Below are 17,493 nucleotides of genomic sequence, written 5' to 3' on the forward strand. Positions count from 1 at the left end.
CCAGTTGCCTAGGGTTATTCAGTGAATCGGTGAAGTCACTCTATGAAACCGAGGTGAAGCTATCTGAGTCGCTCTCCATCGCGGTACTCGATGCTTTTTATGTTAGGGAGCGCAGGCCAAGAAATGCGGCCAGGTTCATGGATCAGGCGTTGTTGAACAGTCAAATCAAGTGGGATCTGAATGCTCGCAAACCTCGGGTATGCTGGTGTCATAAGTATGTTTTAGGCATAGCTTAAAGTAAGTAATGGGATAATAGTATAGTGGTTAGTACTTCTCGTTGTGGTTAAACACAGCGATCCGAGAGGACCCAGGTTCGATTCCTGGTTATCCCACTCTTTTTGCCCCCTTCCCTCGCCCACTCTTTAATCTTCAGAGTCCTTTTTGTGAATGAGCGTCCATAACTGGAACTGCTCTGCTCCTCTGTCTTGGGTTCGAGACAAGCTCGCTCATGCGTTCGTTCGTATGCTCACATCAATCATCATCCCACGCTAGGCACTCGTCGGAGCTATGACTAAATAGCTCATGCGGTTATTTCACGCATTCCAGAGTCACCGAGGGGGAAAAAACCTCAATAGCCAATTTTCCAAAGCCCGCTGGTGATTTGATGTGGTTGGAGCTCTGGAAAGTCCGGGTGCCCGCTGTGGAGCACTCAACCCCCACCATCGAACAACGTCAGCGTAATCGCATCGCAACTTTTGGAGTGCGGGGAATCTACGGCGAGCAGGAGCAAGTTGCAATCGGGATTAATAAAGACAACATACCATCAATTAACCTGACACGGCTAAGTGAATGATCAACTCTCAACAATCTCCAACTGCCGCCACTCGCAGCCGACCCAAGTTCAAAGTACACCCTTTCTCCATCATCTCTCTCCTCATCCTCACACTGGCAATCCTCTTCACCACAACCACCACCACCATCCCCCGGCGCCTCGGTCTCATCCTCAACCACCTCACCCGCCACCACAACCACACCATTACAACCACCACCACCATTCCAACCACCACCACCATCCCAACCACCACCATGACCACCCCCTACGCCCGCGAACTCGAGATCGCCCAGCTGGCCGTGCAGCGCGCCGCGCTGCTCACCAAGCGCGTCTTCCACGAAAAAGCCAAGGGCACGGTGTCCAAGGACGACGCGTCGCCCGTGACGGTGGGCGACTTTGGCGCGCAGGCGCTCATCATCGCCGCGCTGCGCCACAACTTCCCCGGCGACGCCATCGTCGCCGAGGAGGAGGCTGCGCAGCTGCGGGCGGATGCGGGGTTGAGGGAGTTGATTTGGGGGTTGGTCAAGGGGACGAGGTTGGAGGATGAGGAGGCGGAGGGGTTGTTGGGGGGTGGGGTCAGGGATGTGGAGGATTTGTTGGAGGTGGTGGATTTGGGGAGGAGTGAGGGGGGGAGGGTGGGCAGGGTGTGGACGCTGGATCCGATTGATGGGACGAAGGGGTTTTTGAGGGGTGGCCAGTATGCGCTGGCGCTGGCGCTGTTGGAGGATGGGGATGTGAAGGTGGGTGTGCTGGGGTGCCCGAACTTGCCGGTTGATGATGCGGCGCCGTTGACGGTGGATATTGGCGCGAACCAGTCGGATGACGAGGGACGCGGTGTGATCTTCTCGGCGGTCATTGGGCAGGGTGCCACGAGCAGGCCGTTGAGCACGGGCGGGCTGACGGAGGGGAAGAACATCAAGATGAAGGAGGTGACTGAGATGGCGAGCGCGAGCTTCTGCGAGAGTGTGGAGGCGGGACACTCGAACCAGTCCGAGTCGGCGCAGATTGCGCAGAAGTTGGGTATTACGAAGCCCAGCGTCAGGATGGACTCGCAGGCCAAGTACGGCTCTATTGCTCGCGGCGCCGGCGACATCTATCTGCGCCTGCCGACTTCCAAGACCTACCAGGAGAAGATCTGGGACCATGCGGGCGGCGACCTGATCGTCCGCGAGGCTGGCGGCCAAGTCACGGACACTAAGGGGCGGCGTCTTGATTTCGGCGTTGGCAGAACGCTGGCTAGCAACAGCGGCGTGATTGCCGCGCCCGCCGCAGTCCACGGCCAAGTTCTTGACGTCGTCCAGGAGGTGCTCGGGCTGAAATAGGCTCTCTCTGGTCGGTGCCAAATAATGTACATATTCATTGCACAGATACAGCCAGACAAAACCCGGCGGCGGAAGAATTGCTAGATATACAAAGACTGACCCACGAGTCGTCTATTTGATCTTCTTTTGCTTGAGCTTGATAGTCTCGTCGTTGATGAAAATGCCCTTGCCCTTGTACGGCTCCGGCACTCTCCACCTGCGGATCTTGGCGGCGAACTGCATGATCTGCTCCTTGTCGATGCCCTCGAGGAGTACGCGGGTCGGCTGTGGCGCGCTAGCCTTCATGCCTTTGGGCAGGCCCATCTCCACCGGATGCGAGAAGCCCAGCTTCAAGCAGACGAACTGTTGATCGGGGTATTCCGCCTTCGCGGGGCGGGGCTCGATCGTTGCCCTGTAACCGATACCAACCAGACGGAGGACGGCCGTATGCCCTTCCGAGACACCCATAATGTAGTTGTTTAGGTACGACCATGTGGTTCCTGTAGCTGTCTGTTAGCCCCTGCTCTAATCGCATTGCTGGTTGTAGGTACGGCGGTCCATACCCCACATCTCCCTCTGGTTCCTCTCGTCCCGGTCCTTCACGCTCAACTCCACCCTCCTTGCTGCGGCGTCGTGATCGATGTTGACATAGCCGGGGATCTCGAGCTCCAGTGTTCCTACAACAAATCAGCGCCCTGGTCGACGGCTTGCCAGAGCGTGCTGCTCACCCAACGGCCCGGTCACTGTGATCGTCCGCTTGTGCGTCTTTAGGTACGACGTCATATCCTTCTTGATAAACAGGTCGCTAATCGCAAGGTCTACGCCGGGTGGTACTGAGAGCGGCGTCCTCCCAAGCTTGGAGGGCCGGTGTGTCGTCGCCGAGAAGGTTCGTGCTGTCTGGAAAGCCGGGACGAGGAAGGCCGGCAGTGTGACGGTCGAAGAGGAGTTGGGAGCCAATGCCCGTTGCAGGGCTTGTCGCCCAGTCCTTGGTGCGAGCATTGTGGGCGGCGGCGGACTGGCAACTCGCGACGCTGCAATCGGATCGTTACAATTGATGCTCACTCCCTCCCGGTCTTGCTCAAAAAAGTTCGGGCACTGGGAGCGCCGGCTGGCTTCCGGCTGTGGGTCCCGATCTTAGTCAGCGGTCAGGGGTTGCGGGGCACCCTCAACACCAAGATTCAACCTCCATCATTATCACCAAATATGTTGGGGATCTCTCATTCTGGAACTCCTTGTAAGGGTATAAGCCTGCTCGTAAATTACTATAAAATTTTAAAGCCCTTGTATTTTTTACTAGGGTTCTGTTGTCTTCTTGTTAGCCAAAGTCGATGCGGTCTGGTCCCCTTCCTTTACCAAACGCACCGCACCTTCCCTCTGCATAAGAAATGCCATGGTCTCTGCGGTGGGGTTCTATTGAAGAGTTTTCGAAATGGTCCTTCATCTTACCTCCTTTCCTATTCTAGTTAATCAACAATGCCTTGCTTTCAGATGAAGTTGTGTTTCACGCACAGTGCAGCGCCAAATTTTTCCGTTCCGGATTGTGTTAGGCGGCTGTTATCTCTCACTTGTCCATGGTTCCATCTTCCATTGGCCCATTACAGGGCAATTCACAACCACAATCTAGACGACGACATAAGCATCGAGAAGCTTGAACCGCCGCCGAGAGTTACTGCACCCTCGCCATCCCATCACCCCATTCAAGATGCGCCTTCCCGTTTCAGCGGCATGGCCTCTGGCCAAACTTTCCCCTCCTCCAGGCTGGGTCTATTTAATTCCCCTTCAGCACCCAGATCTTTGAACTTCTTCCCACATCATCACTTACTCTTCCCAGAGCCGCATCAGCAGCACTCTTTATCTACCCCTGGTATACTTTGTTTCACGAGACGAGATCACCTCACTTGCGACGAGTTACCTTAGCACAAAGCAATAACGAGGCGAGAAATACAGTCAACATGAGGGTACACGTGTTTCTTCTCGTCCTTTTGGCACCTTGCATCTGGGGTATTTCCTGGAGGAACGAGAAGAAAGCCGCATCTCGTAAGTCGTGTCAAGTTCTCCCTTGGAACGAACCCAGCAGAAACTAACCATCCGCAGTCGCAGCAGGCTCAGATAATTCCTCCGGGTCGCCTGAGGCTCCCCAGCTCCGCAACATCTACGCAGTTGCGTTGAACGAGCTCGAAGAACTTCAGTCTGAGCCTCTCTGCCATCGCGTGGCCGCACGGCTTCTTGTCAACAACTGCCAGTTAGTTGATGGCAAAAACGATGCCACCGTTCTCACCGACAGCGGGCGGCAAATCCGCGACTTCGTCGACTCGTACGCCGCGAGCCTGGCGATTTGCGACCTGGAGCGCGGTAGCTTCTCGATCCCCAAGGAGTGCGCCAAGTTTCGCGAGCCATCACTAAGCCAGATTGCCATGCGAGACGAACCCCAACTGCATGTGAGCTCCCATGAGATTGGGTTTTGTCTTCGGCTCTGGCGGCATCGGATGCTGCCTGGACCACCTGGGTTAGCTATCGCCACAAGGCAGTGCGATTTTGCGAAGCCGCAAGGGCCGACAATGAGAAATGTGAGTGCCCTCGACCGGCTCGTGTGGTACATGACTGACCGTTTCGTAGCTAGCAGCATTTTGCTCTATCAGCGACTTACCCGCGTCATTTCCCAGCTCACCGACGGCGTCGAGGCCGAGCTTCAGAAGCGCATGGACGACCTCGACAATCGCGCCCGGCAGTCTGTTGAGGCGCTCGCACAGCTCACGCCACACATTTACCGGTTGAGCGAAGGGCTGGGGCGCGTGGAAAAGTACCTCTTCAAGGACCTTGACTCGGCACTCAAGAAAACCTCGGAGTCCTACCACGACGGACTCCAGCACGCCGAAAACCTCAAACAGCTGCTGTCCGTCCTAGTCAGCAATGCTCTCGATAGCAATTCTCAGATGGCCCTTGCACAGGCGACCTCGCTTGGGCAAGTTGAGCAAGCATCGCAGCGGGTCAGCCAGGATATAAGCACTCTGTTGGCAGTTATCACGTTAGTGGCTACTTCTACCAACTCTATGCAGCAGCAAGTCGTATGTATTCAAGTTTCGCTTGATATACACCCATCCACTGACCCCTCTACTCAGGCAGTTGCAGATCGACAGGCCGCCTTGCTCGCCAAGCGGCAAGATAACCTCGAGCAAGGAATGGACCGGCTGGTCACAGCAACCGAAAAGCTTTCCGCAAAGTTTGGCGACCATTCGATCATGATCAAGCAAGCGAATAATATCACGAACGACATCCTCGACGCGCTGGAGCAGACAGCCGCCCTGGCTTCCTCAGTCAACGAGACCTTCCTCACGCGTGTGTCAGTCAAGAGCTGGTGGCCCTTCGCCGTCTTCCCGGCTGCATCACTCCTCTTTGGGTCTTATCGCCTGCCTCCCTCCATGCTGCGGAACATCGGGCTGTTGGTGTTTGGCGAGGTGATCGGGTTCGTGGTCTCGTCTTACCAGCAGCTCTCGGTCCAATTCTTCGATCCTCTGAGGGCGCTTGCGACGAGCGCGACTAACGCGACCATGTCTTCGTTCTGATCACGATTCCAGAAATCGCTTTCTTATCATCACTTGCTTTCGGCGCACGGCGTTGGTCTCGACTTGAGTGGGACATGGAACATAGAGGCATCGGCGCATATAGCAGGATCTCGGCGTTCATGATTTCATTCGACCAGCTAGAGGTTTGCATCATCTGGTAGCTACGATAGAATGATACAATCGTTATACCCACATCTTCTGAAGCGATCATCGCTCGCTATCATGTTTACTTCCTGTGCTTCCAACATTCGTGCAAGGCCATTGCAAACCAGCAATAAATTTCTGGCCCTTCGACTTGACATCACCCCAAGGTATTTATAAATTCATGATGGGCCTCGACTGCCCTTCCCAGATACGCATGCTAAAGGCTAGACCCCAAAACAATGCAAAATAATGATGCTCACTAAGCAATACTCCCGCAAACGAAATCTTTCCCCGGGTATCCATCCATTGTTCCATGCGCGCCAAAACAACCCACCCTCACCCCCAACACTTAAACACGCCAATTATGCACGCACGCACGCATCATCGCTGACCCGCGTGATGCGCCTCCCTCGCAGCCCTCAACTCCTCCCCCAGCCTCGCAATCAACCGTTCCAAGATCCACTCGGCCTCCTCCTGCGACTCCATCAGCGGGCTCCTGCTACCAACCCAGCTCCAAGGAAGCCGGTCCCCCCTTTCCACCAGCTCTTTCCCCCCTTTCCCACTACCATCATCACCTCTACCACCACCCTCCCCCGTTCCGCCCTCCCCCCCTTTCCCTTCCCCACCACCCCCCGTCCCACCCTCCCCTTCTTTCCCCTCCTCCTCCACACGGCGCGCCCTTCCCCTCCGCCGCTGCATAGCATGCACGGCGTGCACCTCGCGCCGGTGCCGCGCCGCATCGGCCTCGTCCTCGCCCATCAGCCGCAGGTACCAGGCCCACTCGTGGAAGGTGTATTTGCGCGGGGGGCGGTGGCGCAGGTGCTGGGTCACGCGGCGGATCTCGTCGACCAGGGTGATGTGGTAGTCGTGTTTGGAGGGGGGGAGGGTGAGGGGGTGGTGGGGGTGTAGTTTTTGGGTTGGTGGGGAGGAGGGGGGTGATGATGATGATGGGGGGGATGACGGGGTGGGGGTGGTGGGCGGTTTGGTGTTGGGGCTGGAGGGGGCTTCGGCTTGGGGTTGGTGGTTCTCTTCGGCGTTGGCGCGGTCGGCGCGCTTCCCCTTCTTTTTGGTCCGGTTGGTGGCTTCCGATTCGAGGTCGGCTTCTTCCAGATCAGCTTCGAGTCGGTCAACCATCTCTTCAACGTCACGGTTGCTGTGGGGCCCCGATCGTTCGAGGGGCCGTGGCTGGCCGAGAAAGCCGGCGGGCACTTCCTCGGCACTCTCCTTAAAAAGAAGACCACAGGAAAACGTCCGCAGCAACCGCTTGAGATCCTTCTTGTACCCTTGTTCACCGGGTAGGATAGTCACAGTGGCTATCTGGTCGGTCGCATCCCGGATCCCCTTGACGATGGTGTCGCCCGCGTTGGAGATCAACACAGTCATGGTGGGCAGCGCTAGCAGCGCCCAAAACACCCAAAAGGACTTGCCGGCGTTGGATACGGGTGTGATATCCCCGTACCCGATCGTGGTCAAGCTGACAAAGGCGAAGTAGAAACCGTCGAAGTAGCTCCACCCCTGGTATCGCTCCTCGCACTTCTGGAACACCTTTGCGCCGGCGAGCCACAGGGCCAACCAGGTTCCTGTCGACACGCCCATGGCGAACCACCGCCGACGGTGGGCAGACACGTCCTGGATCTTGCGCATGATGTTGAACTCGCGCTCTCTCCGCTCAAACTCGGTCAATTCCGACGTGTCGGTGCGTACGGACTCCATGGTTGGCGGGTCGTCCCTAATCGGGATGAGAACCTCGTCTTTTCCCGTTCTCGTCATCCGCCTCAATGTCCTACGCCGCTTCTTTTCCAGCATGCGATTCCCGAGCCGCTGCTTGCCGCGGTCGAGGACCAGGCTACGGATGGAGCCAATAACAAGACCGAGGCTGATGATTCCCACTAGTGCGTAAGGGATCAGTAATGCCCTACCAAGAGGTGTGATGGCGTATAGATCGCCAAAGCCAACGGTGAAGAGCGTCACGGCCGCCCAGAAGACTGCGTCAAGGTAAGACCAACTCTCGACTTCGCAGAATACCAGGGCTCCGAGCAGCAGATACATGAGGAACATGATGGTCTGCAGCATCAAGGTGCGCTGGCTCGCAGTGAGGACGAAGTCTTTAGGATAGCGGCCAGCCTGGGCGCCCAAGTAGGTAACTACCATCAGGGAAGCGACCAGGAAGTACAAGACGGCGGAATAGATTGCGTAGTAGAAGGCCTGGGACCAGGTAAACTCGTCATCCAACTCAACCACCAGAGGCCCGGAAGCCGTAGCAGTGAGGGAGATCAGGGCAAAGGACGAAATGTACCAGCCGATGATGGTAACGGGCTGGGCGATGGCAAAGCTGAGCCGCCTCGTCATGTTCAGGAGCAGGGCCATGTTGGCGACGATGGCAATAAAGAGCTGGACGGCATTGACGGCGGTCAACCAAACCGGGTCGCGGATGTAGGTAGCCAAATCAATGTCGGTCCCGGGCGGGTAGCTTTGCCGCCATGGCTTAACGAGGGCGCAGATGCTGAAGGCGGACGCAACAGGGCCCAGGGTACCCGCGATCATGGGGAACGCCGAGGACGCGAACCACCAGCGACTGATGGAGGTGGGAACTCATCAGCGGCTGGTCCATTCATTGTACAATAAACTGTTTTTTTGTTTGTTTTTAAACTTGGCCAAAACTCACCTAGGCTTCAAATGATCATATTCTTTCGTGGCCTGTTTAGGGACATGTTCTTGAATCTCTTCGCTGTATTCGTTCATTGTGTCGTCGTCGAGTGAGCGTGAGACTCCCTACAGTCTTCGTGTGCATTGTCCCAGTTTCTTTTGGTGAAGGTTTTAGGAGGCATTACACCGGTCGTAGCTGGAAAAGTTCAGACGGGATGAAGATCATGAAGCGCAAGGGTCAGTCAGGTGGTTGCAAACCCCTCCCCACCACTTCCCACATCCATTGACATGACGTTCGATCACAGGCCTGAAAGGCACTGAACAAAGCAGGGACGTTGGCGGTGATGGCGGTTTATGATTGGCCGAAACGGCCACGACGCGTTCCTTGATCCCTGATTTGCCGCCCCGGAGCTTCAGTGGAGGCCGCACGAAAACGGACATTGACAGATAGGTTCGAACCGGTCAGGCCATTCCTGCATGCGATGAGTTGAGTTAACGAGGTCCCCCATTCATCACTCAGGTAATCGCGATCTTGCCTATGAATAGCATGAGATACACTGATATCAAGAGCCGGAATGGATGAGATAAGACCAGGGTTTTAATCTACAAAGAAAGCATCCCTCTTTTTATTGAAACGCGAAAAGTTATGTCGCGATGGCTTCGCTTCACTCGAGTGCGATGTCTAGTTCAGCCTCGACAGTTCCAATCAAGATTTCTGAGCTCTCAATCCTCGATCGAACATGTACGGGTGCCATGTGCATCTACAGGTGACATTACCGTGAGGTGAGCCCTTCAAGTCCTACCTTGAGCCATATCGAATATCCCCTAACCAACCCAACAGCCTTCACAACATCAACAGGCAAGACACCAGCAGCCCCCTGATTATTCTCATCCCACCCATCTCTCAGCCTCGCCCTGACGCTGTCGCGCCGGTCCCTGGATGCTTCCACGACTACCCAACTGCCGTCATCAACTACCGGTGGCAGTTAACTGACGAGGAGGAACCGCCCGAGATCCCTCTCCACTGGCCCACCCCTCTCCACGATGTCAACTTTGGCTACTCCTGGATCATGGAAAACCTTGGCTCGGGAACCGACCCTAAATCCGCGCCCCGTCCCGCCTACGTCTACGGCTCCTATCTCGGCGCTAGCCTCGCTGCCGGCCTTGCCCTGACCGAGTCCCACGTACCCATCCGCTCCCTACCCATGACCATCCGCGGTTTGATGGCCCACAACGGCATCTACAACTGGACCATGTTTCTCCCCGACCACCCCATCCACAAGGCGAAACCCCTCCCCAACGCCAAACGAAAGAATAACTACCCCCTCTACACCCCCCACGACGGCGCCACCGAAGAAGAAGGCATCTTCAGCGACCTCAAGGCCCACGCCCCAACCCTCTTCCGCGACCCCTCCAACCTCTTCGACCCCTTCGCCTCCGCCTGCCTCTTCTTCCAGACCGCCCACCTCCACGTCCCCGACGACTTCACCACCCCGCTCAGCGACAGCGACGCGCTCGAACCCAGCTTCCGCGCCGCCATCAACGCCCTCGCCAACCGCCCAACCCCCCCAACTTCCACTTCCACCCCCGAACCCCTCTTCGAAGCAGACCAAAAACAAGAACTCCCACCCAAAGAAGAACCCGAACCCGAAGAAGATTCCGCCCACACCCTCCTCGCCCGCGCCGCGCGCATCGCCAAGCTGCTCAAGCCCGCGCGCTCCTACTACCTGACCTTCCCACCACTCTACAACACACGACGACTCCCCTACACGCTGCTGGTGCACTCGGCGCCGCACGACCCGCCGGACACGATCCACAGCAACAGCAGCAATTTTGCGGTGCAGGCGGGCGCGCTGGCGCGGCTGATGATGCGGTCGCTGGATATGTACGAGTTTGGGAAGAGGGGGTATCGGCCTGGGACGGGGACGGGGGCGGTGGAGGTGGGGGTGCAGTTGGGGAGTGAGAGGTGGAGAGGGGAGGGGAAGGAGGTGGGGGAGGGGGAGGGGGAACGGGTGGGGGAGGTGCTGGATTCGGAGGAGAGGGAGAGGGCGTGGAGGGAGAGGTGGGATGCGATTGAGCGGCGGGTGCAGACCTTTGAGGCGGCTGGGACGGGGGTTGGGGCGGAGGAGGGGCCGTTGGGGTTGGATAGCGAGGGGGAGGCGGTGGTGGGGGATTGGTTGAGGGAGAGGATTGAGGAGGATGCCAGGGGGGAGGGGACGAAGGGGTGGTGGGAGAAGTGAGTGAGCGCGGCGTTAAGGATGGTTGTAAGTTAGGTTGATGTGTAAGATGTAAGAGAGGTGTCCATGGGTAGGATACCCGCCGTAGGTTGGTTGTGATGACACCCCGAGGAAGAGTAAGAAGCCTATTTCCGTTCCGAAAGGTTATAAAACATAAGGAGATGAGTAATTACTCAAACCTAAATCCTTCCCAATTGCTCACTCTTCTCTCACATCAGCTCGGGGATTAACTACCCTGATACATGTCAAGTGAAGCAAGAGGACGGCTAAACTGCCGCCCAGCCCACGACCCGGCCCAATGGGCTGGGGACGGCATTGCGGACATTTGCATGCTCCCGCCCGCTGCACCATGCAAGCCACGGTATCTGCCATGCCAGCCCTCCGCTGGGCTCAACCAATCCAGGGCACTGGAGACCACATGCGAGCGCAACGGTTGCCGAATGATGTCATCGCAAGATGTTTCGCGATCGTCAGTCAGGATTCATTACCGCCCCTTACTACAAAAAAGTGTCTATGGCCAATCGTGAAATGTAACAGCACGCCGCTCTTCTAGCAGGCGTCTGAAAAGGATCCTAGCGCTTGACACTGCCTCGGCAAGATGTCAGTGGCGCGAAGCGTAGCCAAAGGATCAGGCCTCTCGCATCTCCAAAACTCCCAACGCCTCTGATAACGTGTATCGGGGTATCTCAACGTCTAGGCGAGGCGCTACAATTTCTGCGCGCCGACAAGTCGCTGCCGCCCGGAACCAATGGGTTGCTGGTCTAACCTCTGCACGAGTTTCTCCCGATGCGCATCCCAAGTTTATCACCGGTTCTGGTTGTTGTCCGCCGTACCGGAGCGTCCAATTCACTCAGCCCTTGATAGACTTCGAGTTGGAAGGCCCGGGGCCAACATCTGGTGTCCGGCTCCGGGACTTGGCTGAGTTGGACTCGGAGAACAGCCCGTGCTCATCGATGTACTGTACTGGGTAAGTAAATGCTCAAACTGGCATTGGGGGGGACATGGCAAACCTCAACAACAGGGTCGGGAATCAGGTACCGGACACTGAGATCCTTCTTCAAAAACAGGCGAACCTTTGTGGAGCTGATGTCGTTTTGGATGACTTGGCTGATCACCCAGATGTTGTTCTCGTACTGCCTAAGCGAGGCCAGGGCTTCATCGATGTCAGTCCCCGAGCGCTCGATGATGAAAGCGCCGTACGATCCGAGGATCGTGTCCAAATCCTTTGGTGCCCAAAGCCCAGGCTCCCCTAGTACATGTTAGTTTGATGTTTGAGACACGCGACCCTGTATAAAACCCACCCATGGACATAACCAAGTCGGCGCCTGGGAATTGGATGTTAGCAACACTCTACGTTCCTTCGAATGAGAATCGACGCACCAGCTAGAAGTGCTATCCGGGCCTTCTTCATTTGCCCATCGGGGGCCTCAATGCCTCCCAGCACCGTGTTGATCTCGTGGTCGAAGTGGCGCAAGACCTTGGCCGTCGGGACATATTGCGGCTCGCCATTTTCGTCGCAGTTCACCGTTTCAAAGGGGTCAACCATGAGCCAGGGCGATTGCTCAACGGCCCGGCCGCACATGTTGACCCGGTGGGAACCCGGCGCGAGCCCCACCTTCTTGTAAGCGTCGCTGACCTGTGACATTCGGTCAGCCCTTGCTCGTTTCAATTATGCCCCCCCCCCCCCCCCCCCCCTCAGAATTCCCTGGACGCACCGGTGACAAGTATCCGGCGCAAACTTCGAAGTCGGTATTGAATCGCACAAAATCGCCCGCCATTTCAAACATGCGGAGGTGCAGATAGGTGATCGCTTGCATAGTGTCCGTCAGCAGTCGCAGCGGCCATGTTTCCGCGCCAGGTACGTACGAGAGAATGAACCACAAGCGACCAGCACCAGGGGTGTCTTTCCCGGCTGCGTCATCTGGCGCTTCAGCTTCTGGGTCGGAAAGGTATAGGGCGCCTGTGCGCCATCGACGGCCGCCCCCATCGCTGCGGGTGTCTGTGTGTCTGAATTGATGGTTCCAGAGGTCATTTTAGAATTATCGAGTGGTTGCGACGTCGAAGTGTTGAGGTTCGAGGATGCCGCGTGACGGGTGACGCAGCGAGGTCAGGTCAGAAGCGCTGTTCGGGGTATGCGGGGCAGCGCCTGTGAGCGATGCCGAGCAGGACGGGGCTGATCGGGAATCTGAGTCGAGTTGTCGCCGAAACCCGGCACAGAAAGGTACCAATCGGAAGGACCGTTGGTTTGATGCAATTGCTAATGATGTCGTCGGTTCGGTAGAGGAGTCGCAGTATTTGTTGAGAGACGAGTTTTGTAGATGTTGAAGGTGACAAGGGGTGGCCAGGCAGAGAGGTGGGATGGGGGGCGGTCCATTCACTTATTCAGCCACTGACGCGGGGGCCCAAAGGCTCATTCAAAGAGCTAAATATCCATTTTGTCAATTTGTCACTGCAACGACCAGGGCTTTCTTCAACATCCGCTGCCGGAGTTAAGCGTGGGCTAAAAAGGCGCAACCCACTCTTGGGCTCGCGCAATAGCAGTCTGATACAAAATACACCGAACTCGCTATTGTGTAGGGGGCCCGTCGACCTGGCCGGCCCAGGTTGTTGGTTTTGTCTGGTTTCACAATTCCTTGTGCCTCCTGCCAAAGTGTCGAATGGAAACGGATAAGCAGCCCTGCATCACCACAAGCCTACCCAGGAGCTTTCAAATCTCGGAGCTCTCAATCTGGAGAGACACGTGCAATTTTTAAACGCCTTCGTCCATTCATCAGCTCTGACGGGTTCTTACAGGTTTCACATGACCCAACCTCGAGGCCTCCCATGCCGGAGTGTATCACTTTTAGGTTGTTCCCGTGGCGTCTGAGGGTGTGTTCCAGCGTCCCACAGTACATTCGGGCCAAAGCCGGGCGGGGCCGAAGGTCGCCTGCTAGAAAGGTTGCACATGCATACCCGAACGACTGTCTGTACATCTGCTACCTTGTACAGACACGAAATGCAACAGAAGACCGATCAAAGTCCGGAGAATCCCGGCTAATACCAACTCTGTCGGACAAAGTGGGAGCGAAGCTCGGAATCTAAGCTTCGAGCTTCAGAGTTCGCGGGCGAGTCCCCGATTTCGGAATACTTTCGCTGCCAGAGCCTGCGTCGTGTACCAAGGTACGTAGTAGATAATACAAAATAACATGCGTGCCGACTTTTGTCACAAATTGAGATTTACTGTCTTGAAACTGGATTCAACCGAGAGCCGAACGTTTGTGTACGTAACATATTGACAATTATCCTCCTAGGGTAAACCACGGTGTGACCAATTTTCTCGTCCAAGTAAACATCCCTTAGGTAAACCCCTGGAACACTAACACCACATGATCAATACTCAAAACTCTCAAACACAACCTCTTCATCCCCAAGCCAATCCACCACCGATCTAAGCAACCCAGGACTCGCACAAGCGAAATACTTAGTCCCCCTCGCAGCATCCCTCACCGCAAGCACGTCCTCCCTCATCATCCTCCTCACCTCAACCCTCGCTCCCAACTCCCTCATCCTCCCAACCACCCCCTCCCCAATTCCACCCGCACCGCCTGTAACAAACACCGTCGTCACCCCTCCCAGCCCCTCAATTCCCTCAAAAACATCCACCGCCAGCGGCAGATCCTCCCCCCTCAAACTCCACAGCACCTCAACCCCCGAACCACTCCCACCAGCAACCCCAGCCAACAAACCCGGCGCCTGCGCCAGCAACGGCGTGGTCCCAATCCCGCCCGCCACAAACACCGCCTTCTTCCCTCCCCCTCCACCACCACCACCCCCTCCCCCCGCCGTCCCCGTCACCTTCGGCGAGATGCGAAACCTCGCCTCCCCACCCACCCCCAACACAGGCACCTCCAGCGGCGGCACCGTCGGGCCCAGCCGCTGCGCAAAGAGCAACCCCGTGGCAGGCCCGTGGCGGCGGAGGGTTAGTTGTACTTCTACCTCCCCGCCCTCGTTCTCCCCATCGCCAGAAAGGGGATGAGGGGGTGGTGGGTTAGAAATGGTGAACGTGCGCACAAAATCATCATTCAAGCTCTGCGGATCGGCCTCGCGCATATGGCTGTAGCCCATATCGAGCTCTTCGGCAAAGGAGAGTGTGATGTGCTGGCCGGGGTGCCAGCGGAGGGGGGCGGCGGTTGTTGTTAGCTTTTGGGAGGTGTTCGGCGGACGCAGGAGGAAGGTGAAGCGCGCGATGGTCGGGGTGAGGAGGTCGCGCCGGGTGAGGGTGAGTGTGGCGGAGGGGGCGGTTGTGGTTTGGAGTGGTGTTGCGAGGGAGGGCGGGGATTCGCTGGCCAGGCGGCGGACGGGGGGGTTGTAAGGGCTGGGTTCGCCGGGGGTGCCGCGGAAGGGGAGGCCGTCTTTGACGAGGCGCGCGGCGTGGATGGTGATTTTGACGGCGAGGTTGGCGTGGGGCATGAGGGTGCCTGCGGCGGGACCGACGAGGAGTTGGGTTGAGCCGGTGAGGTAGAGGACGTCGGAGGTGGTGTAGTTTGGGATGGCGACGCCGATGAGGGGGTTGGTGTGGAGGTTGCCGAGGGTTTGGTAGAGGCGGTTGCCCGAGTACTCGGGGTAGACTAGCTCGACGCTGTCTGGGGTGTTGCTGATGACGCGGATGAAGCCGGCTGGCCCTCCGCGGTGGTTGGTATCCATGGTCTGGCCGTTCGTGGACGAGAGGAAGAACATGTCTGCCTGTTCGATCAGGGCCAATGCTTCTGCCGGAAGGGGCAGAGAGGGCGAGACCAGTTGTGGCGAGGGGACATGGGCGCGGATATCCTTGATGTTGAGGTACCTTGGGCAGTTTCCCAGACTCTCCTGGACGATCATGGCAAGCTGTGTTTCGGCGACGGTGCTATTGTCCGACCGCCCCGTCACGGTTCCGACCATCATCTTGCCCGCCAGCTTGACGCGGTCTCGAGTCTCGAGATCCACGCTCAAGGCACTCATAACTTTCCCATCTTCTGGTTGAAACACCTCCCCGTCGGCTGCTTTGCCCAGGAGGGCCTCAACCACTGGATCATGTGCCTTGTCAACCAGACTCTGTACACCCAGGATGCCTTCGGCTACCCGCTGCGCGAAGCCGCGTTCTCCGCCCCAGATGGAAGTCCATGGCCGGCCCTGGTCATCCAATGTCCCCACGGCCAGTAGTGGCGAGACGGCGACACGATGAGCATAGGAGGGAGGTAACCCGGCAGTTGTTGGATTCTGGCGGCCTGATGTGGGGACTTTGAGGAGCGTATGAACTGCACGCTCGCCGGCATGCCAGCCATTGGTGTTGTCCAGCAACGTTGCCATAACTGGGGGGCTGTTGTAGCCAAGGATGTTAAATTGGGAAAGAACGCTGGAATCTTGGAATGGTAGATTGAAATTTGTAGTACTCTGAGCTACGCTAAAAAAGAGAAGCGACGAGTATATGTGCTGAAGTCTCATGTGAATCGTTTGTAAACTAATGGAACTCCTTGCTCGACCTCTTCGTCGTTGTATATAAAATGTTGATGGCGAGGTTTGGTCGCGAATCTGACAAATCAGTGGCTCATGAGGAGGGAAGGGCGTGGTGGCTACATCTTTGACAAATGGGAAGGGTAACCTTTTTCCCATCTTCTTTCCGTCAAACGGGGTCCTTACTCATCAACCCGAACACATCACAAAGCCAAGCTCTCTAGGTCATAAAAGTATCGGAGGAATTGTCAACCCCGCATGCAAGAAGTTGCGCCATCGTTGAGGGAAAGAGGGTCGATTCAATTCCAGAGTCGAATTGACCACCACGCTTCCAGATAAGAGCGCGAGAAGCATCTACGGATATTTGTATACAAAAAATAAACTATACATGAAGACCTCCCCTTTGCACGGATATCGCACATATTTCTCGTCGCTTCATACCGTCTTTCAAGCCGTGCCCCTTACTTAACCCGCTCCCAACTGTACGAGCCCAAAACGCCGTGTACCCAAAAAAGTGCATCCCGCCGTGATATATGCAATGCCGATGAAACAACGACAATTGACCGCCCATATGTCGTCATTAGAAACCCATCACTGTCTCTCATGTCTGCCTCATTGCGAATCCGTCCCATTCCCTCGTGTGTGGGGTCGGTTCACTAACAACCCCTTTTCGAGCGCTGAACAGCCGAACGCCCGCTGCGGAGCGAAGGCGCTGCGCATGGGTGGGGATGTGAGCCAAAAAAGGTGCCGCCCGCTTTCGCAGCGCATAGTCGAAATTTATGCGCCGAAGCGCGACGTTTTAATTGATCAAGCCATGTCATCACCACTGCTCCCACTTGACGACGTCGTCACCGTCCCGTGGACATTCCGTCGCGCGACACTGACAAGGTGGTAGATGCCGAACGCGATGAGCGCTAATACGATGAAGAGGACGATGATGATCACCGCGATGACATCGTTTTGCTTCATCCTTACTGACTGCTGGCTCGGAGCCCGGCACGCGCTCTCTTGCTGTGTGGTGGGGGGCGCTGTCGTGCGGGATGGGAGGGGTCGGCAGAGAAGCTCGTGGCACGGCGGAGGCGAGCTGCACCCTCAGAGTAACGTTGGTCCGATCCCGACCGGTTGGCGACGGCAAGGTTTGTGCCCGTAGGTTTGAGAGGTGATGTAAGTGGAAGCTCGTGCGTGGGTCGCGCTAGAGCTTCGAGTTTGACGACGACGACGTGCGTCTGTCGGACTGTGGCAGTTGAAGATAAATCTGTCAGACGTTAGCTGCAAGAAGCTTGGAGGGCAACATGAGATGAGAGAAGCTCACAGCAGCAAGCAGTTGGCCGTTCGCTGCGGGGTTCGACGTTGCGCAAAGA

General features: G+C 56.8%; 7 protein-coding genes and 1 non-coding gene across 8 annotated transcripts; 4 read left to right on the top strand and 4 right to left on the bottom strand.

Annotated features, from left to right (window-relative positions):
• Positions 1–246: 246 nt before the first annotated feature.
• F5144DRAFT_t36 lies at positions 247–332 on the top strand. The gene has a single exon. It is a non-coding gene; the product is annotated as a tRNA-His (tRNA).
• Positions 333–1,026: 694 nt separating this feature from the next.
• F5144DRAFT_589918 (uncharacterized protein) lies at positions 1,027–2,094 on the top strand (the record flags this gene model as incomplete). Its single annotated transcript, XM_066790103.1, has 1 exon — positions 1,027–2,094. One exon carries the CDS (start codon positions 1,027–1,029, stop codon positions 2,092–2,094), a length of 1,068 nt encoding a protein of 355 aa, XP_066646001.1.
• A 111-nt stretch (positions 2,095–2,205) lies between these two features.
• Positions 2,206–3,072, bottom strand: F5144DRAFT_484195 (mitochondrial 54S ribosomal protein uL6m; the record flags this gene model as incomplete). Its single annotated transcript, XM_066785426.1, has 3 exons — positions 2,206–2,573; positions 2,637–2,750; positions 2,802–3,072. 3 exons carry the CDS (start codon positions 3,070–3,072, stop codon positions 2,206–2,208), a joined length of 753 nt encoding a protein of 250 aa, XP_066646002.1.
• Positions 3,073–4,025: 953 nt separating this feature from the next.
• On the top strand, positions 4,026–5,636 carry F5144DRAFT_589920 (uncharacterized protein; the record flags this gene model as incomplete). Its single annotated transcript, XM_066790104.1, has 5 exons — positions 4,026–4,124; positions 4,206–4,531; positions 4,585–4,640; positions 4,690–5,138; positions 5,193–5,636. 5 exons carry the CDS (start codon positions 4,026–4,028, stop codon positions 5,634–5,636), a joined length of 1,374 nt encoding a protein of 457 aa, XP_066646003.1.
• A 1,284-nt stretch (positions 5,637–6,920) lies between these two features.
• On the bottom strand, positions 6,921–8,522 carry F5144DRAFT_459279 (uncharacterized protein; the record flags this gene model as incomplete). Its single annotated transcript, XM_066784969.1, has 2 exons — positions 6,921–8,355; positions 8,446–8,522. Coding segments are annotated over 2 exons (1,512 nt in total), but the record flags the coding sequence as incomplete, so codon positions are not given.
• Positions 8,523–8,878: 356 nt separating this feature from the next.
• On the top strand, positions 8,879–10,805 carry F5144DRAFT_93531 (uncharacterized protein). Its single transcript, XM_066793583.1, has 3 exons — positions 8,879–9,204; positions 9,268–10,261; positions 10,672–10,805. The coding sequence occupies exons 1-3, from the start codon at positions 9,167–9,169 to the stop codon at positions 10,702–10,704; spliced, it is 1,065 nt and encodes a 354-aa protein (XP_066646005.1). The 5' UTR covers positions 8,879–9,166; the 3' UTR covers positions 10,705–10,805.
• Positions 10,806–11,513: 708 nt separating this feature from the next.
• F5144DRAFT_544637 (uncharacterized protein) lies at positions 11,514–12,695 on the bottom strand (the record flags this gene model as incomplete). Its single annotated transcript, XM_066787306.1, has 6 exons — positions 11,514–11,621; positions 11,674–11,912; positions 11,965–11,988; positions 12,044–12,299; positions 12,379–12,473; positions 12,530–12,695. 6 exons carry the CDS (start codon positions 12,693–12,695, stop codon positions 11,514–11,516), a joined length of 888 nt encoding a protein of 295 aa, XP_066646006.1.
• A 1,337-nt stretch (positions 12,696–14,032) lies between these two features.
• Positions 14,033–15,988, bottom strand: F5144DRAFT_482448 (uncharacterized protein; the record flags this gene model as incomplete). Its single annotated transcript, XM_066785336.1, has 1 exon — positions 14,033–15,988. The coding sequence occupies one exon, from the start codon at positions 15,986–15,988 to the stop codon at positions 14,033–14,035; it is 1,956 nt and encodes a 651-aa protein (XP_066646007.1).
• Positions 15,989–17,493: the final 1,505 nt, after the last annotated feature.

Source organism: Chaetomium tenue (assembly GCF_020726465.1).
Source record: "Chaetomium tenue strain MPI-SDFR-AT-0079 chromosome Unknown F5144scaffold_2, whole genome shotgun sequence".
Classification (NCBI taxonomy): Eukaryota; Fungi; Ascomycota; class Sordariomycetes; order Sordariales; family Chaetomiaceae; genus Chaetomium; species Chaetomium tenue.

Bases quoted from the DNA above. Each gene is read 5' to 3' on its own strand.
- F5144DRAFT_93531 (XM_066793583.1), top strand. From the start codon at position 9,167: ATGTACGGGTGCCATGTGCATCTACAGGTGACATTACC. The intron at 9,205-9,267 runs GTGAGGTGAGCC...CCAACCCAACAG, and splicing joins CATCTACAGGTGACATTACC to CCTTCACAACATCAACAGGC. The intron at 10,262-10,671 runs GCGGTGCAGGCG...GAAGTGAGTGAG, and splicing joins ACAGCAACAGCAGCAATTTT to CGCGGCGTTAAGGATGGTTG.